Source organism: Narcine bancroftii, chromosome 7 (assembly GCF_036971445.1).
Source record: "Narcine bancroftii isolate sNarBan1 chromosome 7, sNarBan1.hap1, whole genome shotgun sequence".
NCBI lineage: Eukaryota > Metazoa > Chordata > Chondrichthyes > Torpediniformes > Narcinidae > Narcine > Narcine bancroftii.
The window spans coordinates 147859204-147882353 of record NC_091475.1 but is presented as its reverse complement, the minus strand read 5'-3'; the positions used below and the strand labels follow the sequence as shown (position 1 = coordinate 147882353).

General features: G+C 39.4%; 1 protein-coding gene across 4 annotated transcripts in view; it reads right to left on the bottom strand.

The window, feature by feature from the left end:
• The window catches only part of LOC138739189 (progesterone receptor-like), a 290755-nt gene that overhangs the window by 64220 nt on the left and 203385 nt on the right, over positions 1–23150 (bottom strand). For 3 of the 4 annotated variants that reach the window (XM_069890749.1, XM_069890748.1, XM_069890751.1), the window contains exon 5: positions 18790–19092. The exons of the other annotated variant lie outside the window; for it this stretch is intronic. In XM_069890749.1, coding sequence (XP_069746850.1) covers positions 18790–19092 — 303 coding nt within the window. The remainder of the gene's footprint in view (positions 1–18789; positions 19093–23150) is intronic. 4 annotated transcript variants of the gene reach the window in all.

Below are 23150 nucleotides of genomic sequence, written 5' to 3'. Positions count from 1 at the left end.
ACCGACTCCTGAAGACTGTAAAGGGGACTTTACTGGTCCAGAGTGATGGTAAAGATTACTCTTTGATTACTATTTTTCAAGGCTAAGTGTTGGTAATCTTTGGCCTTATGAAGAATGAAGAAAGATTTTCTACATAATATTGAAATACACTGTCTTTAATTATTTGAAACATTATGAGGGGCTGATATTGTAGAATCAGAATTCACCTGATCAAGATGTTGATAGCGTCACAGGCGTCAGCGGCGACCCGGGTCTGGATGTTGCGCATGTTGTGTTTTCACCGGTGCGTGTGCACGATTTTCTGGTGTTGATGGCACATGTGTGGGCTTGTTGAGTCATTTAGCCTGTGTTGACTGTATTAGTGGGATAGCCGGTGGGTGAGTAGAGCTACGATATTTTCTGCTGATTTTGCATGATCGTTTGCATAGATGTTAGCATGGATGTTGTTGTTAGCAATATTATTACCACATTACAAGTCTTTTTGTGTAAAATAATAAAGCTTTTAAAACTCATCTAGATTTTGATATGAAGTTGTTCTAATGCATCACAGCTAAGAGCCTACATAGTCTCCGAGCGGCTATTTTAATGGATAGCAGTTGCTACACGGCTTATGCAGCATATCCATTTCTCTTGATTAATTCATTGTGTGCCCCTTCATTAGGACAGCATACTGAAAACAATGCAGAATGCCCAAAATGCTTGTTGAAATTCACTTTAGTACAGTCAGAAGGCTGAGGGATCGGATAAAGAGCTATTAATGCTGCTGTTAGCGCAGCTGGGAGACCACCCTTACTTCCTTATACAGGATGCCGGGTCCTACCAAGAGGCAATGAGCATTTTACAGTGGCATAACAGTAAGGGGCATAGCGAACTCCACTCCCGGTACAGGCTCATGACCAGGTCACAAGAAGTAGGGGAGTCTGCCAGAGACTTTATACTCTCTATGAAAGACCTGGCAAGAGGCTGCAACTTTAAAGCAGTATTAGCTCAGGAGTATGCAGAGGACCTTATTAGGGACAGAATTGTTGCGGGCATACGGTCCACTGAGACGAGACATTGATTGCTGGAGAAAGGAATGGTGGGGCAAGATGAGGCAGAGACTATTGCAGAAGCTTTAGAAAGCACCAGGAAAGAATTGGAGGAGTACTCACAGGACCCTGGGGCTGGGACAAACGTCACACTGTTGGACTTTCTTAGCCCCATGAAAAGAAAAGTATGCTGCCTCACAGGAATTCACAGCAGCAGCACACCTTGAGGGTCCCAAGTGCTTTTTCTGTGAACAAAGAAAGCACCCCAGAGCCCTCTGCCCTGCCAGAGAAAATGTCTGTTCCAACTGTGGAAAACGTGGGCATTATGCAAAAGTCTGCAGAAGCCCCAAGGCCACAGCCAAGGCCCATTCTCATGCTAATGAGAGGCAGGAAAGCTCTTCTTTCTCCACAAACAGAAGAAGAAGAATGCCATGTGCAGCCGGCCATCTTGGACAAATGCTACAAAGCAAAGGACACAATCTTCAGGAGATGAATATGACGTGGAGTACTATTGGATGGAAGGACACGAAGGACATGCATGTCATGCGAAATTCATGCGTTTCCCTACGCATGAATCAGGCGAGTTCACACAATTTATCTGATGCCACTGTGTGCATCAAAATTAATGATGTGAGGGTAAATTGCTTAATAGACAGTGGAAACACTGAAAGTTTTATTGACCAGGGGTTAGTCAACTGCCTTGCCCTCCCCTCACGCCCGAGTGAGCACCAGATCCTGTTAGCAGCCAGCAGCTGAGGTAAAACAGTTTTGCAGGGTTACTCTAGAAATCCAGGGCACAAAATACGAAGGGTTCAAATTACTAGTACTCCCTCACTCCTGTACCCCGGTACTATTGGGGATAGATTTTCAGTGCCAGTTAGAAAGCATTACAATAGTGCACAATGGGCCTTACCCCCAACTACGCCTTACAAAGAAACAACACTGCACCCTGTCTGTCCTGAACATAGAACCCCTCCACTGTTCACACACCTGACTCCAGAATGCACACCAATAGCCACAAAGAGCAGGAGGTTCAGACCGAGGGACAGAGCCTTCATTAGGACAGAGGTCTGCAGGCTACTACAGGAGGGCATCATAGAGCAGAGCACCAGCCCCTGGAGAGCCCAGGTGGTTGTAGTAAAGTCAGGAAAAAAATTGCGCATGGTAGTGGATTACAGCCAGACAATCAACAAATTTACACAACCAGATGCCTACCTCCTGCCACGCATAGCAGACATGGTCAACAACATTGCACAGTATAAGGTGTTCTCCACCATAGACCTGAAGGCAGCATACTACCAACTGCCCATTAGAAACAGCGATCGCATTTACTCGGCATTTGTGGCAGACTGCAGGCTGTATCAATTTCTGCAACTCTCCTTCAGGGTCACTAATGAATTGTCCCTGTTCCAGAGAGAAATGGACTGAATAGTAGATGAGTTCCAACCGAAAGCGGTGTTCCCCTACTTAGATAACATGACAATCTGTGGCCACACTCAGGAGGATCATGACACAAATTTAAAACGCTTCTTCCAGGCAGCCGAGGAAAAGAACCTAACATACAATAGGGACAAATGCGTCTTTAGCACCACAAAGTTACCAATCCTGGACTACGTAGTGCAGAACGGGAAATCAGCCCAGATCCAGCCCGTATGCGCCCTCTCTTAGACATCCCAGTGCCACACACGCTGAAAGCACTAAAAAGGTGTTTGGGACTGTTCGCTTACTACGCCCAATGGGTCCCCAACTATGCCGACAGGGCCCACCCACTTATAAAAGCCTTAGTTTTCCCACTGTGACCAGCAGCCACTAGAGCATTCAGGGACATTAGGGACCATATCGCTAAAGCTACCATGCGGTCCATAGATGTGTCAATCCCATTTCAAGTAGAAACGGATGCATCCGATGTGACTCTGGCAGCTACCCTAAACCAAGACGGACGACCGGTGGCCTTTTTCTCGCGAACCCTACAGGGGTCAGAGGCAAGACACTCAGCAGTAGAGAAGGAGGCCCTAGCCATTGTGGAAGCAGTAAGGCACTGGCGACATTATCTGGCGTGCAAACACTTCACCCTCATCACAGACCAACGGTCTGTGGCTTTTATGTTCGATAACCAGAACAGGGTGAGAATTAAGGACAAAATCCTGCGCTGGCGGTTAGAATTGTCTACATTTAACTACGACATTCTATACCACCCCAGGAGACTCAATGAGCCCCCAGACGCGCTGTCCAGAGGCACTCGTCCTAGTTTCAAAGCTTGCATAATGAGGTGGACCACCCGGGGGTCGCTAGACTGTTTCACTTCATTAAAACCCAAAACCTCCCATTTTCGGTAGAGGAAGTGAGGACAGTGAACAAGAGCTGCCCCATCTGTGTGGAATGTGAACCGCAATTTTACCGGCCAGACAAAGCCACCCTGATAAAAGCTACCAAACCTTTTGAGTGCCTCAGCCTTGATTTTAAAGGCCCGCTCCCGTCCAATAATAAAAATGTCTATTTCCTAAACGTAATAGATGAATATTCCCATTTCCCTTTCGCAATCCCGTGTTCTGATGTATCAGCAGCCACTGTTATAAAATGCCTCCAACCCATCTTCAGCATATTGGGGTCCCCGAACTACATACACACAGACAGGGGGGGCTGCATTCATGAGCGCAGAAGTACAGCAGTACCTGCACGAGAGAGGGATTGCTACCAGCCGCACTACAAGTTACAATCCCAGGGGGAATGGACAAGTCGAAAGGGAAAATGCCACTCTCTGGAAAACGGTGCTCTTGACTTTAAAAGCAAAAGACCTGTCTGTAACTAGATGACAAGAAGTGTTGCCAGAAGCCCTACACTCTATACATTCTTTGTTGTGTACTGTCACTAACATGACCCCACATGACCGTATCTTTTCTTTCACAAGGAAAGCCACGACAGGCACAGTGCTGCCTAAATGGATGATGACACCGGGACCTGTTCTCCTCCAGAAGCACTGCAGACCCCACAAAGCGGACTCGCTGGTGGATCAAGTGGAGTTGAGGCACACGAACCCTCAGTACGTCTTCGTCACATTCCCAGATGGAAGAGAAGACTCAGTGGCCACCAGGGATCTCGCGCTGGCCGGATGTGTGAACAACGCGGAGGAAACACAGATGTCTATGGATCAACAAGGAGCACAGCAGCAGTCACTAGATCAGTCGTCCATCGAATCACCCCAGAGGACTATACCACCCTCGACTTGATGGCAGGACCTAATCCCAATCAAGAGGACCCCCAGCCCACATGGCCATCTAGTACTTCTCACTTCCACACTTCCAGCAAGAAAGGCAGAAAGGCAGACCGCATTCCCCACCCCTATACCACTACCGAGGAGGTCCAGAAGGTAACGGAAGCCACAAAAAATTTTGGACATGAACTTATAAACAAGGGAAGGAGGATGTGGGGGTGGGGGGAGGTTGAGGGGAAATAACAATTTTTAAAATGGGTGGTGAATATGGTGGTATGTAATTACACCACTAGGTCACAAGGGGTCATCCCCGGTGACCTTGTATATTAAAGCAGTCCAGAGCTATAGTCTTGCCTTCCAAGTTTGTCTTGCAGAGAGAAAAGACCTCTTAGTGTACATATTAGTTTATTAAAGCTGTCTTATACTCGCACTGCTGGTGTGGTTATTGTCAGTACAGGTAGCTTCGAACACCATTAGAAGGTGGCTTAGAAATTCAAAAAATTTTTTCATTTTTGTCCTATTTTGCATTTCAACCTCTTTGACAATACACCCTTGTATTCCAGTAGCATCTAAATAAGGTTAGCTATAATGATAACATAATGCTTCTTTGGATTCCAACCCTTTACAATCAAAGGCTAATTCCACCGTACCATATTTTTCTTCTTGAGAACTGAATTTAAACATTATATTTGAGTTAAATATAATGAACTTCTGTATCTTGTTGCTCCAATGCAGCTCCTAACTTTTCACCATTTAGATTTTGTTATTACCTTCTCAGATGCAAACAAAATTATATAATGTTTCCGTAAAATGAACTCCAATCTACCATAATTTTGCCTAAATGGTTAATTTACTTATGTTCCTTTACAACCCGCACTAGTTATTGTGCCAGAAAATTTGGTATTGTCTGAATATGAGGATACATATAATCAACAGTAGGAGGCTTGGTCTATAGTAGCAGCCATAGACTATTATGATCCTTTCAGTGAGCTCCATCACCGAATCGGCACCTAGTTTGATTATATTGTAACCATTTTGCATTTGTGGACACACATGTCTGATTAATACAAACAAATATGATGTGCATCAGAAACATTTCATTTGTTCTACCATCCTCTACCATTTCTGCCAATTAAATCTTATTTAATTTTTTTCCAGTTCTGAAAAAGGGGTAAGGGATTAGAACAGTAACCTATTTTCTTTTCTACGTGTTGCCTAATCTGCTGAGTATTTCTAATATTTTCTGTACTGTTTCAGATTACCAACATCTTCTACACATTCCCTGCCTGGGGCAGCAGGCACCTTGGACAATCACTGGTTAAAATGATACTAATATTCTTTTAAAATCTTTTTTTAAGATCTCATATTTATGTTAAAGGCTCCAATGACCAAGTCAGGAAGATCCTTCAGCTGCCCAAATAAAGGAGAAAGTTGAAGTGAAGATGGGCTTGAATGAATAGGTAATAGGTGGTGAAATTTTGGAAGCAATGTTAACTTTGTAGCTGTCTGTGTTTCATCAAACGAGGCAAGTCACAGTCATTTTTTTTTGCACATTGACAAGTATAAGGTGAAAGGAGAAAATTATGGTTTGAAAAGTTTAATCACTTTAAAAAAGTGCTTTTCATTCTGTGATGCCTTTTTAATTCAGGTTAGAGCTCTCCAAAAGATTTACTCACCTAAATGAAATAGCCATCATTGTATTATTTTTAAGTTTACTCTCCTATTCTGTTTCTTCCATCTTGTTTATTATGGTGAAGGCCAGCAGTTTTTTTAACCAATGGATTACCAATTAGTTATGGAACTATGCTGACCATTACCAGCTAAATCAAAATTCAAAGAAAAAAGTCATCCTATCTGTTTCATTATGTTCCACTGAAGTAATCTAGTTTTGTGAAGCAATGTGTGCAAATGGTTTCAGTGCTCAAAGTTAACTATTATCAATATTGTAATTCTGTAATTTAATTTTTTATCAGTTTGCATTCATCTATATAATTAGCCACATGTCATAAATAAATTCCAGAGAGTCAAGGGAAAGCACAATGGCACAACTAGTAGAGGTGCTGGCTCACAGATCCAGTGACCCAGGTGCAATACTGGTCTCCGGTGCTGTCTGGGTGGAATTAGTTTATTTTCCCTGTGTTTCCTCTCAGCACATTAGTTACTTCCCACATCACAAAGACATGCATATTTGTACATTAATTGGCCACTGTAAGTTGTCACTAGTGTGTAGATCAGTGGTAAAATCTGGTTGGGTCAATGGGAATATGGGGAGAACAAAACATGATTAGAAGGAATGGGTGCTTATTGGTCAGCGTGGACTCAGTGGGCCAAAAGGCATGTTTCCTTGTTGTCCACCCCTATAACCTTCTCTAACTTGGAGAGAATGGGTCTCCTACTGACCAAAGAGCAAGTGGTCACATGGTCTTAAAGCACATTCTTACCTGGAGTGGCACAGAGCACACTTTTCCACAAAGAAGCTGAATCCCAGCAGCATGAGGTGCAGGAATGAGGGTTTTAGATTCCTGGTACATTGGATCCAGTTCTGAGGGAGGTAAGACCAGTACAAACTGAAAGGTCTATACCTGGGCAAGACCAGATTCAATATCCTGGTGAATTTTAAATATGGCATGAAGATGGGAATCCATCCAGAGAGACAGAGGGAAAAGTAAAAGTGGAGCACAGAAAAATCAAATGCAAAAGACTAAAAGATTTCTTGATTCCAAAAGGGCAAAACTTTATCTGAATTCCTGCAGCATTCAAAAAAACCGTCAATAAGCTAATGGCACCAATCAACCATTTAATTGCTCCCATGAAAAGACCCACTTATTTTCAATATGTTAAATGTTTTTATCAATTTAAAGATAATTTGATCATCCATGACCATGTATTATCAAGGAAACATAAACCATATTTATATAACTTTATCTTATTGAAACTATTAAAATGGCATAATTCACTTTGCACTGAGTTCCCAGCCTATCCCTCTGTCTGAATGTTTGGTTGCCCTGACCCTGTATAGATGAAAACAAACAATCATCTTACGATTCAAGAAAAATCAAGTTCTCAGTTTTATATTTAAGTTCCCTTGAATTAAAAGGTATTGTTAACAAATATTGGAACAGGAATAGCCCCATTCCACCAATTGTTCAGATTCTCTGTTCCATTGGTTCAACTTTAATTAAACCTTGTTTCCCAGTGCTGTTTGCATATCCTTTGATATCATAATGTAACCAAAACCAATAAAACTCTGTTCTGAATATTCCAAAATCTCCCAGCATTTTGTGGACGGATTTTCAAATTTATACTGCTCTTTGACAAACTAATATTTGGAGATTTAAAAACAATTAAAATATCATCTCCTCTTGCTCGAGACTCCCACCAAAGCATGAATCAACTTTCATATTTTGAACATCTTGATCAAGTTATTCCTCAATCTATTCTGTAGATTGATCTCCAGATACCCTATATTCCTAAAATGAATACCAAACTGAACATAACACTCTAGATAGAGTCTGCATAACTAACTCTATCTTCAAATTTGCCATCAACACCACAGACAAGGGCTGGAAATAAAGTAATAATGAGATGGAAAATGGGAAGAAGACTGAAAGAATAGTGGCATGGTGCCAGGATAACAATCTCTCCCTCAATGCCAGTAAGAGAAAAGTAATGATCACTGATTTCAAGAAAAGGGCAGAGACCACATCCCTGTTCACATCAATAGCACTGAGGTGGAAAGAATAGATTGCTTAAAGTTCTCAAAAATAAATATTTTCAATGGCATGAACTGAATCAACTAGGTTCAAGAACGAGTGAACTACACACACCAATGCCTTTATTTTCTTCTAAGACTAAATAAGTTCATTAGGTCCCCCCTCACAACTTCTACAGGTGAACCAAATGCATACTCATGTCATGGTATGGGATTTGCTCTGCTTAAGATCAGAAGAAGCTGCAGAAGGTAATGAATGCAGCTCAGAACATCGCACAAACACTCTTCCCCTCCATGGACTCCGTCTACATTTCCCGCTGCCAGCGATAGGCAGCCCACGACCTATCATACCACGCCCACATTATCTTCTCCCTTTCGCATCAGGGAGAAGTCTCAAAAGTGTGAAAAGACAGAACAGAAGGATGAAAGAGTTTCTTCCTCACATTGTTGTGAACCCCACAACAATGATGTCCTTGCTTTGAATCTTGATTTAAAAAAAAACATTATAACTTTACATTCTGCGATTGTGCTTTTGTCCTCTTATTTTATAGAGCTAGATGAATGTTAGAGTTGACCTCATAGACTACTCGCAGAAGAAACCTTCTCACTCTACCAAGTACATGGTGACAAATAGACTTGAAGCTTGAAACAATTGCAGCAGAGCATCTTGGTGGTTTAGACTACGAGATGGGAAAAGACATTTTTCTTAAAAACAACTTCTTTGCTTTTACCTTTTATTTGTGGTTTCATGATATCCCAGAACCCTTGGTTCTGTCAGAGTATCTGGAATTGTCCTGTTGTAAAATATTCCAATTCTTACCTCCTGGATCTTATAAGATGACATTGCACTTCCAAACATTGCTGCAATTTTCCCCATCCACTAATCTCTATTACTACACTTAAATTAAGAGTAGGGGCTGCATGTGTGTATCAATCCACAATCCTATACCCAATGATTTCTGGCACGGAGGCTTTATTTCAGAATCCAGACTAATTTTGAATGAACATGTCAATGTAATTGCATTTTATGCTTTCACAATGGAATAACTGCAAAAATTCACTCTGCTCCACTCACTGTCACTCTGTGTTGATATGAATAGCCAGGAAATCTGTGAAATATAAATATAATAAAGACAATGAGTCTTTAACTAAATATAATGAGTCCCTTAATACAAGTAGAACACCAATGTAAATTTAAAGTACCAACAGACTAAACTTTTACAAAGGTTCATTCAGGGATTCTTTAACATACAACAGCCTAATCAACTGTCCTCAAGGAAGCCATAATAAACATACAAAATGTGAGAAATACTCAACAAGTCAGGCTTCATCTGTGGGAAGAGAAGCAGAGTTAAAATTTCAGGTCAAAGGTCCTTCATCAGAACTTGAGTTGACAGAATTTCAGACATCTTATGATGTGGGGGAAAAAAAGTCCTTTCCCTCATTTCTCTTTTAGTCCTGCATCTGAGCATACAACTCTTAACCCATTTACCCATTCTTTTTTTTCATTGTTGAATTTTTCTCCCTATCCAATCTAATCCGGAATGTGGGCTACATCAGTCACCCATCACGGCTGTGGAATCCAAACCCTCACTACTTTCTGCACAGACATTTCTCCTGCACTTTCTCCTGTTCTTAATCTTGTAGGTTTAAGCTAATTTAAATGACCTTCATATATAGTCCCAGAGCTACTGCCAATCATCTGCTTCTATTCAACTTTCCTCACTTCAAACACTTCTATTCATTATTTCCCATAATCCATGACTCCTTTAAAAATGTATATTTCCTTATCCCAGTAACATCCAATTTTCTTTGTTATGCTATATTATGAACCAGAAAATTGCATAAATTATTCTATGATCCTAAAGCATTTTAATTAAGGTCTTTATGATTTTTTTTTCTCCCTCCTACAGCTCGTCCCTCCCCTGCCAAACCCTAACTGCTACCTCTTTACTCTCCATGAGGTTCTGGGGAGTGGTTCCAAGCACAAGGGATTACAATTACTTGGACAAGCAGGAGAGTATGGGATTGTTAGGTTCAAAACAAAGAGATTAAGAGAAGATATATAAGGTCATGAAGGATTTAGATAGATGGAAAAAAGAGAACTTGCATCTACGCTGCTTGAATTTTGATATTTGGATTGCATTGTAGATTAGGGTGATGGAAACAGATTTAATAGAAACTTTCAAAGTGAATTGAATAACCACTTGAAGGAGTAGAGATATAAGGAAAGGACAGGGGAGTTTAAAGAGCAATCTTTAAAAGACATAGATTTAATGTCCTCAATGCCCGCCTTCATACCCTTCAATCCATTCTGTGCTGTTAGGCTCTATGATTCTGTAGACTTGGCAGCTGTCCTTTGAAGATCCCTCGAGTCTTTCAGAATTAACAATATTTCCTATTGTGCTCTATCTGGACACAACTTTGGATGTTAATTTCCAATTCCTTGATATCACTAGTGAACAGATATCTTCTAATCCTGAATTTAATGGAACACCAGCCACTTCCATCTCCCTTTATTTTCTTTGTAATATGTTTTTGGTGTGCATTGTTATCCTACACTAAATTTCTTGTACTTTATTCAACTGATCTTTGTGAAAAATAAATTTCTCAGTCCATCACCACAAAGTCAATCTCATGGTACTAGTTTTCTCAAGCAAATGTATCTGAAGCACAGCTATAGAAGCGCATATTTTAACTATTTCATAAGAATTAAAATAAAAGTGTGACTCTTCATTGCTTTAATAAAAGAACAAAACTGTTGAGCTAGATTTTAGAAATGTGGAGGAAATGTAAAAATAAAGCATGAGTTCTGCAATGATAAATAAAATAAATTAGATCTATTGTAGCATATTTCTTCCTGTTTGCTTAAGTCTAACAGATATTTAGCGTATCTGAACCTCAAAAGCCAAAAAAAAATGAAATGAATGCCAACAACAGAGAGCTCAAAGTAGTTCCCTCTGCCTGCCTATCTTTTCAAATTCCCTTTACATGCTAAGTAATAATTCCTTGAGTTTGGGAGATTTCTTATTGCTCGCAATATGGTATCTTCTACATTGAAGAGGCCAAAGGCATATTGGTGATAGGCTTGTGAAACACTGCTTTACAATCCACAAGCATAACTCAAATTCCGAGATACCTGTCACTTTGTGTTCTGGCTGAGTTCTTTGTAGTTTTCCAAATTCAATGAGTTCAACAATTTCAAATAAATAGCATGCCAGAGTTTTTATATCAAGAATTCAAACATATGTTTCCAAGTTTATAATTTTAGGTAATTTATTTCATTTTTAACTAATCTGTTTTTTTTAATTACCTTGCAGTATAGGGCCTTTTCTCATTCTGTCAACCCCCTTCTGTTTTTTCTCCCATTCTCTTTCCCCCTCAGAATATTAATCTATCCTTTCTAATATAAAAACATACAAGGGATTCAACAGGTCAGGCAGGCTCTGTGGAGACATAAACAACATTAACATTTCAGGTCACAGATATTTCATCAGAACTAGAAAAGTGAGAAAGCAAGCATGTTGCAGAGAGGGGAGACACCAGAGATGACTGTGATAGGGTGGAGATCAAAGCTGTGTGGGTGACATTTTTTTCAGAACCATCTAGGAGAGGGAAATAAAAGCTTGTTAATTATTACATTTCAGCCTGGAGGTGTGTAAATAGTGGAAGATGAATGGTTCAATGCTATTAGAAGAGCAAGTAAAACCTGCTGGATAGTTAAACACGCTGTGATTGAGTGCAATACACAAAAGTGCTGGTTATACAGTGTCTACAGGAAGCAAAAGGACGTGACCAAAGTTTGGGGCCTGAGCCCTTTGTCAAGGTATCAGCATAAAATAAGTATGTAACTGCATTTAAAAAAAAATGGGGGTATGAGAGATGGGGCAGTGAGAGGAGCACACACCAACAACCAGGAGGTCATAGATGGTCAATCTCCACACTGCTCCATCCTCATTGCCGAAAGCCTAAAAGCCCTTTGTTTCTTTCTCTACAACAGACCCAACAAGTCCCCCTCCCCCATCACCCTCCAGCCCCCATCCAGCTGGCAGAACATGTTTTCACCCTCAACAATTCACCTGTGATTCATTCCACTTTCTCCAAGTCATAAGACGCATGGGTCTTATGCCTGCATTTTTATTGGTTATATGGAGCAATCCACAGTACAAACTCACAGAGGCAATGTTCCTCAACTCTTCCTCTACTACATTGGACTACATTTCTGCTGCCTCATACACTTTGCTGGGCTCATTAATTTTATCAAATTTTCTGCTTTCACATTGATCTCAGATTCACTTGGTCCATCTCTGACCACACTCTCCACTTTCTCAATCTCTCTCTTTTCATCTCAAGAAACAAACAGACATCTTCTACAAATCCACCAACTCTCATCCCCTGTCCCCTGTAAGGATTCAATTCCTTTCTCTCAATTCCTCGGTCTGTGTTGCATCTGTTCCCAGGATGTGGTCTTCCATTCCAGAACATCTGAGATGTCCTCCTTCTTAAAAAAAAATGTGCCTTCCTTTTAACCACTACTTAGCCACTACAGGTATCTCCTCTATTTCCCACACATCTGCCTGTCCCCTCCACCCCAAGATGCAACAAGGCAGGATTCCCCTCATCCTCACGTTACCACCCAAGCAACCTCCACATACAATATATTATCTTCTGCAATTTCCAACTCCTGATACATGATCCCATCACCAGACCCTTTTCTTTCCTCTCTGCTTTCTTCCCCACAGGGACTGCTCCTTCCATGTTTTGATCATCCACTCATCTCTTCTATCTCATCCTCAGCATCCACACCTGTGACTGCAGGAAATGCTACACTTCAATTGTGAATCTGCAGGGATCATCTACTGCATCTGGTGCTCCAGTTGTCCAGTTCTCCCCTACAGAGACTGCGAGATCTTTTCATTGAGCAGCTTTGTTCTGCCTGCTTTTCTCTCTCTCTCTCTCTCTCTCTCTCTCTCTCTCTCTCTCTCTCTCTCTCTCTCTCTCTCTCTCTCTCTCTCTCTCTCTCTCTCTCTCTCTCTCTCTCATTTCCTATCCCTGTCTCCTTTTCTCCAGCTCCATATCCCCTTTCCATTTGGGGGCTGACCCCTCCAATCATTTCTCAGCAATTTCTTTCTTCTGCTCTCCTACCCTTATCCACCTTTTCCTGCTGGTCTGTACTCCTCCTCCTGCCTTTTTGATCCTCCTCCACTATTTTATTCAGGTGTCTGTCTGCTTTCTGTTCATACCTTGAGGAGGGGCTCAGGCCCAAAACATTGGTTACAACCATTTGTTTCATATGGATGATGGATGACTTGCTGAGGTTCACCAGCACTTTTGTGCATTGAAAACATGCTGGAACTGTGAGATGCAGAACACAGCAGTAACTGTAAATTTGAAATGCTAGAAATACACAGCAAATAAGGTAGCATTTGTTGAGAGAGAGAGAATTAACATTACAAATGGATGACCCTTGCTTTAAAATTGTCTACTTCTGACACAGACAGGGCTGGTTATGTGAAACGATGGAATCCAATGTTGTTTGGTTGGCTGCAATGTGAGGTGAAGGAAAATGACATGCTGTTCCTTATTTTTCCAGCTTTCTACATCTTCCTGCCACTATAAACATCCCCAGCTCTAGACACTACTCTCTCCAGATGTATCTCTCCACCACTGTGTATATTTCTATATTAGCATATATGGACAATGTCCATTTTTGCCTTTAAATATCTCTCAGTACCTCTGAACCTTTGTACCTCTATACACTCCGTGTCCAGATCTCGACACATCTGCACATTTTCACCTTTGTACCTTTCTGCCTTTCCCTATACCTCTCAATCTATGGAGTGATCTACCTCCAAATTCAATTCTGCTTCTGGGAAACAGTCTACCCTCAATAATGTTTGGGAAAAAAACAGAGTTTTAAATTTGTAATCAAACAATTCACATGTGATTAAAGTGCACATTCCAGCTTTTATTCAAGTTATTTGTATACACTTTGGTTTGACCGTGTAGAAATTACAGCACCTCTTGTATTCAGTCCTCCTATTTCAGGGCACCATAATATTTGGGACATAGCAATGGTTTGTATATTAAAGTCATCATATTCAGTATTTTGCTGCATACCCCTTTCATGTAATGACTGCTTGAAGTCTGTGACTCATGGACATTACCAGGTGCTGAGTATCTTCTCTGGTGATGCTCTGCCAGGCCTCTACTGCAGCCATCTTCAGTTCCTTCATGTTTCGGGGGCTTGTCCCCTTATTTTTTTCTCTTTAGCATATGGAAAGCATGCTCAGTTGGTTTCAGATAGGGTGTCTGAGTTGGCTGTTCAAAAATTTTCAGTTTTTAGCTTTGACAAACCCCTTTGCTGCTTTAGCAGTATGCTTGGGATCACTGTCTTGCTCTAGGACGAAGCACCATCCATGAGTTTGGAGGCATTTGCTAATACTTGAGCAGATGGTTCTATACACTTCAGAATTCATTTTGCTACCTACCATCAGCAGATGTATCATTAATGAAGAACACCAGTACCTGTGGTAGCTGTGCATGACTAGGCCATAACATCCCCACCATCATGTTTCATAGATGAGGTGGTATGCTTTGAATCTTGGGCAGTTCCTTTACACCTCCACACTTTGCTCCTCATCACTCTAATACAGGTTTTTCTTGATCTCATTTGTCTACAAGGTCTTTTTTCTAGAATTCTGAAGGCTCTTCTTAATACTTATTGGCAAACTATAATCTGACCATCCTGTTTCTGTGGCTAACTAATGGTTTGCTTCTTGCAGTGCAGCCTCTGTATTTCAGTTGATGAAGTCGTCTGCAAACAGTAGTCATTGACACATCCACACCTACCTACTGAAGAGTATTTCTGATCTTTTGGACAGGGGTTTAGGGATTTTTCTTCATTAATGATGAGGATTCTTCTGTCATTAGCATTGGAGGGTCTTTCTTGGCCCACCTGAGCTTATCACTATGCTCTTTCTTCTTAATGATGTTTCAAACAATTGATTTTGGTAATCCTAAGGTTTGGGTGATGTCTCTTACTGTTTTATACTTGTCTTTCAGTCTCAATGGTCTCTTTGACTTTTGTTGGCACAATTTTAGTCCTCATGTTGTAAAATGGCAACTACAGACAACAAAGGTGATCCAAAGCTTAGAAGCAAGCCAAACTCTCTTATATCTGCACGAATGAAGCAATTAAACATACTTGAGTAACCACCAACACCTGTGAAGTCAAACGTCCCAACTATTATTGTTCCTTGAAATGAGGGGACTATGTATAAAAAGTGCTGAAATTACCTTGAATAAAATCTGGAATGTGTAATTTATTCACATGTAATTGTTTAATTACAAATTTAAAACTGAGGATCACAGGGGCAAATAAAGGGTCTTTGTTCCAAACATTATAGAGGGCATGTATTTTCTTATCTCAATAGCTCCCCTCCTTGTTTTCCTCTCTGCCTCCATCCACATCCCTGGTTTTATCCACCTCTCTGACTCTCTATCTTCCCATCTCTTTATGCCTCTCCACATCTACCTTCATTTGTCTTTGAATACCTTTCCACGTCTAAATATCACTCCAGATCTTCCTCTACAATGCTCCATCATTTGCCTTCACATCACTCTCAGTAAATACAACTCTATATTACTTCTCTCCATCTCTATCTTTCTAACTCTCTAGTGCATATAATCAACATAAATTTTTGCTATGCATAGCCTTCCATCTAAGTACCTCTACATTTACATATTTCTCCACCACTAGGTACTGCTCCACCACTTTATCCTTCCATCTGCCTCAACACACCTATCTACCTTTATGTACCACTTCATACATTTCCACCTCTATACATCTTCACTATTATATGTTTGTGTTTCTGTATAATTCTCATCATTCATAAATCTCTGCCATCTTAAACCTTCACCTACACAACTCTCACCCTCTATATATCTTGCTGTCACAAATCCTGGCCTCTATATGCTCCTCTGCCTCTAAGATTTTCCATGCCTCTCCAGCTGTCTGTAATCTTTTTTTTTTCTAGATACTTTTCTCCCTTGAATATTTTTCTGGTTCTATCCTTCTCACCACTTCAGCATATCTCTCTGTCTCCATATACCTGTCCCCATCAATATATCACTCCGCCTTAACATATCTTTCTGCCTTTTTCACCATCATGTATAGCTCCACCTCCAAATTAGTTGCTTGTATATATCTGATTACTTCTATCCACTCCATCACTATACTTCTCACCTTTATATACCTTCCTTTTAAGTGTTCTTTGAAATGGAGTCTTTTCTCAAGATTGTTATCCTCCTCTAATATTTTCTTGCATTGCTTGAATTGCTGTGCCAGAGGATGCTTAAAAAAAGTTATTGATAGAGTAGTTGTTAATATTAGTTGTGATCCTACATATTTCTGCTTATTTTTCAACTATATCTACTTTTTATCCCATCTGAACTGCCACCTTTACTTATATTGTGTTATTTACATTGTGAATAACTCTGGGGCAGGAATAAATTCGACTATTTTTGAGAGAGTTGCCAGGAAATTGGCCAGCAGTGAAATTATTTTATGTATGTTCTGGATTTTTCTTTAGAAGTAATTTTCTGATGAATGGCGCTCAGAGCTATCACAATGTAAACTATTCAGAAACTTCCATTATTCAGTCATGCTCAGTTAAACATGTGAACCTGGATGCTGTTTTATAATTTCCCCTATATCGCTTCTGGTTGTTCAAGATGAATATCTTACTGAGACACTTCCCATCCAAACACAAAGTGCTGCTCTCACATGACACATACCCTCAAAGCACAACAGTAACTCATTGGGGTTAAATCATTCTGTTCTATGAAGACTTACAGCACCGTGAATCTTAATTATTACCAAACTACCACTCTGGCACTATATATTCTGTGTGGAATCTCATCCTATCAAATTTTAAATATCAGTAGATATTTTAACAAAGCTATATTTCTATTCCTTTTATCCCCTCCTCTTTCTCTCTTTCCCCCATCTCAATCTTACTTTTCTTCTCTTTAGTCTTTGTGAATTGAGATTAGCTATCTTGACAGATTCTTGTAACCTATTTTTGTGAATTTATTGTCTCCTTAATTTAATTAAATATTTACCATGTAAAGAACTGTATCTGTTCAGAAGCAGCAAGCAAAAGTTCTGGTGTAAATGTACAATGTATATGACAAAATAATTTATCTCAGATACTTTCTGATTCAGTCTCTGTGAGTTAACAATTCTTCAAGTTGAGTGGTTATGAAAAACGCTTATTGAAGTGAAGTTGTTTTGATTCTGTGTCTACATTTAAGCTCCAGTGAAAAATTCCATAGAAAGGCTGCAAAACAATGCAAGCAAAATCAAGCAACATATGTGAATAAAATAGAGCATGTTTTTTAAGCAGAACAAAGTACATTTGAGAATTTTGAAACATCATTGCTTTGGATCTAAAATGTAGTGATGGAGAGGTTCAAGATACCCAGAACAATAAAATAAAAACAATTTATGCAGCTGTCATTGATTATTTAAATCCATTGAGCTCATGAGAACAGTGATCAGCTAACCTAGATTTCCAGCAAGGAATCATGGTTCCAAATGGTGATGCATCAGTGAAAGGAAAACAACCCATACCCCTACCTTCCTAATCTGGAGAATCTGTCAGCATGACTTCTCATTAGGATCAATAGATCTTATCTGCAAAATTCAATTGTAGTGATAAAGTGCTAGTGACACTCCTGACCACAAGAGGGAGGGAAACGAGTTGGTTGCACCTTCAGTTGGATTCAAGATGGATGCCTCCACATGGTCATGAGTAAGTTCTTTAGCTAATAAAGTATAGTTGTTTTAAAAAAGCTCAAGTTTCTTTATTACAATAACAGGAACATCACATCAACTATTACCTGATATTATTTATTTCTAAACAAATGATAAAAATAAAACATTTTATAGCTGTAAATGTGATACTCAATTTGAAGTTCTCTATTCAGGGACAGACATGACTATTTATAATATTTTTTGAATTGAATATAAATGAAATAATTTTGATGTTAATTAGAATACAAGATGATAATTGTCAATCTCCAAATAAATTGTTATTATTTGTTTTTGTTTCCTCTGTTGGATAACATTTTTTTTCTTTATTGCCCATGATTTCATTGGCTCACATTTAATTTTTTAGTATCAAGGAGCCTAAAGATTTTTTTTCAAGGCTTGCATTTATACTGTTCTCCATGAGCAAACAGTCAGTGGCACTGTGATGGTTCATTCTCTCAAGTGCCTTTCTCTTGTGGACTATCCTTCAGCTGTATCAAATGTGGGAAACAGCAGTAAACCTGACGTTAATCCATGATAATAATGGAATTAACCAAGACCACACTCTATCTGTAAATGCTCCGACATGCTATGTTCCAAGATGAAGAACAAACTGGTTTCAAAAGTACATCCTTAGGAATGCAATTCCAAGTATTAAAACTTTACCACAATTTGTACAGAAGATAGCTGGGCTGATTTTATCTTCTGATATCACAAATAAATTACTTGATTAAATGACTGTGATGAGTTTCATTGCTGTTTGAGGAAAGTAAAGCAGCATTCATAGGGGATTTTCAATTTGAGTTGGGGATGAGAAACTTTCAAGATAAACGTTCCACTTTATATGGCCATGTTTTACCTCACATGGGGGCATTTGATGGTGTAATTTGGCTTCATAAAGTGGATCACTGGGCCAACAGGTTAAAACTATTGTTCATGATCATAACGTCCTCCAAAAGGAGAAGAAAAAGTGTAGTGTGCGCTATGTTCTCTATGTTGTCACTTAAACTCATATTGTTACCTGGTACAGATTTGGCCCATTTAACAACAGCTACAAGTTGCCTTTCGCAAAGTCTATTCAGGCTGGTTAGCAGATAGTTAGGTGAGTCCGGCTGACTGTTATCATAGCCTGCATAAACCACTTCGGGTTCAATTATCTGTAAAATGGAAACGAGTGTCGGCGTGAACTGCAATCCTCCAGCAGAATGCAATGTGATCTTTGATATTGCGACTGGACTGACACTTGAAAGTGCCATTTCAGACTGCAGAGAAGATGGGTTGTTGCCGATGTTCTTTAATTTACTGAATTTCCTTAGCTTTCGGGCTGAAAAACAAAAAATAATTTCCTGTTCAATGACTGAACTGTTAACAATATTCATTACTGTTCAGTTCACAGACTTCTATTGCACAAAGCAACGCCTACATTTGTTGGATTTTGTTTGATCTCACTTTTCCCTGCTGCCTCAGTTTCCAGATTCAGCTTCCTTTGAACATACAAAATGAATAGTCTGCTGTCTCTTTAAAAAAAAAAGTGGAAAATCATATTTTGTGTGAAGCTATATAGGAGAAATGAAATGTGATGCTGCCAGGCATCAGCACTTTGACTCTGACGAGGTAAATATTCATCTGAGACAATATGGCTGAGATCAAAGAATTATTAGTTCAAGTTGAAAGTTTCACATAACTTTACTTAAAAAGAAAGAAAACATGGGGGGGATTTTGCTTTCAATTTAAAATACATTTCCTAACTAGGCAATGGTTAAATAAAAGGAAATTTAAATATTGCTTACCTCTTAGGAGAAGTCATTTTCATTTCAATTTTTCAGACCCTGATTCTGGGTCTCCCTTCTCTGCAGGGAGCCATTCTGATGATGTCAGTAATGGGAGTGGCAGTGACTGCCTTAATAGAGAACATATACATCAGCATCCAGGCCAGACTTGATGGCAAGTGGGAAGCAGATGTGCTGAACAAAGTCACAGGTAGCTAGGTAAATAGGTACACCCAGCTGCTTAATGACTTTTTCAGGCTCTAATAATTGCCTCTAAACTTTCCATTGTTAGGAAATCTTTCTGAGATTCATTTAATAAAAAAAAACAACAAAGGGGAATGTATTCACTGATGAATGTTGGAATTAGGAATTGAACAGCATGGTGCTGTCAAGAAGGAAAATTCCCTGATTCTTAGCAATATTAGCTGTCAATCTTCATTGTACTTAAACCTAGAGTTTATATAAAAGTAGTCATTTTGAAACCTCTGGTAACATCCTGATCTCTAAAGGTACAAATTCACACTTGGCGCGAAGTTTCATGCATCAAAAGATTGATTTGGTAAATTCCACCCAGTGATTGCGCAGAAATCATGTTGTTCCATTTTTTATTTGAAAAAGCAAATATTTTATACCAAAATCATCTTAAGTTATGCATTCTTGCAAATTTTCACCATCAGATGCCTATAGTCCGCACGTTCCCCAGTGTGTGACATAGAAGAAAAAAAGAGAATCATAACTTTGCGCAGTTTTGATATTTAAGAGAAAAATAAACAAAACTTAATTTTATTTTACTCTTAGTTGCCGTAGGGGAAAAAAAAGATGGACTTCAGCAACTCTTGTTTAGAACTATTTATTAATCCTGGGACAGTGCGAAGGAAATGGTCTGTTTCTTCAAGAATGTCAAAAAGTTGGCAAAATACCTGTTTTGTAATTATCGCACTGAATGGAGTCAAGCACACAACATACCTAAATACAGAAAGTGAATAGCGCAATGTCACAAGTGGCAAAGACAAACATCAGCTAATAGCAATAGTTTTGCATTAAAAATATTTGCGCTTCCAAGCAGTAAAAGCCACTTGACCCTCATAGCTTTTGAAAAGCTTGCTGCACAGCATTCAATTGCTTGTTAAAAATTGTTAAATGCCAGTAGCGCAAAGCCAGTTTTAATGATGAGGGTTTGTGACTGCTGGTAGACACCATCGTGAAGTGACGCAACCACATTTTATTTTCGCAGGGAGGAGTTAAGCACTCCAACTTGTAAAGTAGGCACAAAGCATTGCGGTTTTTCAGCATTGTCTTCACGACTCAGAGGACGACAGAAGGTCTGGAAGAAGGTGGACAAAGTTAAGGCATGAATATTGTTAAGAAGGAGCACAAGACATATCTGCACAAGAAGAAATGTTGTAGTTGTACAAATTATATGCAAAAATGCTTTACCAACACAGATGTTAGCAAGAATACAGCAAGTAAGGTTGGCGGTGGGGGGGGGGGGGGTGGGTGGCAAATAGCAGAGTCATGCAAATTACATTAGTCCATGCTGGGAAAGTGACAGTACTGGAGGAAGGACATTTCATTGGGTGCTTCATTGTTTCTCCATCCCCAGTGCTCTTATGTTTTTAAAAAAAAAACTTACACAGGCTGAAAAAGCAACATGTTGAAATTCAGATCTATTGACCTCTGTTGAATCGTGGAACTACTGCAAAATTCATGGTAGGATTAGATAGTGGGCACGATGTCCCATATTCTTCTTATCATTGCAAGCTTAGTCATTTTTCTTGCAACGACTACCTAAGAATTAATGGAAACAAATTAGTGTGCAAGTTTTAAATTCTTTATTATGATCAAATTGTCATTTTGTGTCAGACACATATTGTGACAAGATGCTGGAGGACATTTTTATGTCATTTTAGATCAAGTGAACCAAATTTGGATGATTATCCTTAGCCCTAACCTTCACCTTCCAGATCTTTCAATCCTATCCATCTCTGCTTAAGGCCAGATTTTCAGCTAAGACAGTAACAGATGTAATAAAATTACTTTTGTAAAAGAGTAGTCAGAATTTCCACTCAGGTTGCTTTCCAGCAAGTGTCTTTTGGAAATTGTGTGTGTGCACGTTCGACAAGGATGCATTTAGTCCATTTGACGCCATCTTCACTTGATATTCTGTTTTACTTACAATCAACATTCACACACGAATAAGGTCCACAGAGGAAATATGAAAACTGGCAAGGGTCTATAGATCTAACAAAGAATAACATCGAGGCTCTTCTGAGAACAATAAAACCCGCATGAACATGTGAATATTTTAACATCTTCAGAGGGTAAAGTGGTAACTTTGCTTTGCATTTGTTCCCAATCTAATACAAAAATCTGTTTAGTTGCAACAAAGGACCATGATAAAAGCCATTACACTATGCAGACTTGCTCTTTTTAGCTATATGCATTTCTAGATAATAACTTCAGGTAGGAATTGAGTTTCACATAGGACAAAGTCTACAAAGCATACTGTTAAGATCAGAATGTTGGAAACAAACAAGATCATTCAGTTATATTCAACCGAATAGTTCAGCTCCAACATGGTTCCTCCATTAATCTCGCCCAGAAAAAATTAAATGCAATTTCAATAGATAGATGTTCTTGGATGAAATAGCATCTGCTGAGAGGTACAAGGGGAAGTCATGGAAACTAGACTAACTCAAGAACATACTAGGGGAAGTCATGGAAACTAGACTAACTCAAGAACATACTAGATGAGAGATACAAGGGGAAGTCATGGAAACTAGACTAACTCAAGAACATACTAGGGTAAGTTATGGAAACTAGACTAACTCAAGAACATACTAGATGAGAGGTACAAGGGGAAGTCATGGAAACTATATTAACTCAAGAACATACTAGGGGAAGTCATGGAAACTAGACTAACTCAAGAACATACTAGATGAGAACTGATGAGTGCAAAACAATACTTTTCAATACATTGAATTGAGTGACCAATTGGCAGCAAAGGTGTATTCTAAATAATTATAAAACAAGTATAAGGTGCATCTAATGGCTCAATGAGTAAATGGACCACACATGATTCCTGGTTCAAGACCTGCTCTGTGCTGAATTGGCATGGATATCGCAGTCAGTAGACTTTGCAGAGGTGATAAGTTTACCTCTCATGTTTACACAATCCAATATACAACTATTTGCAAGAAGGTAAAGAGTGAAATACACATTGCTAATGCTATTTAGTTCTGCATTCTGTTGGGTCTGTTTTAATGCAATAGAAATTAGATGGGATAACAAGACCAAGGAGAGAAAAATACTAGTGTTCAACACAGTGATGATAACCATGTAAGGCAGAAACTTTTTTTTGCCAGTCACAAAATGCTAGATAGAAATTCATTGGTGAAGAGCACATAAAAGATTATAGGGTAGAATACCAAAGACTGTTTCAATTATGGAGCTGCGACAATAAAATTCTGCAGTGCCAAAGGCCGAAAGGACTGGTGGAGGGGAAGAGAGGCTGCAGTAGAGGTTTGTAGCAAGAGGTGGCCAAGTTCAGAAATCAGGAGTCAAGCTTGGTTCTTGTTTAGTTGTCTGGACTGCACCACAAATATAGAAGGGG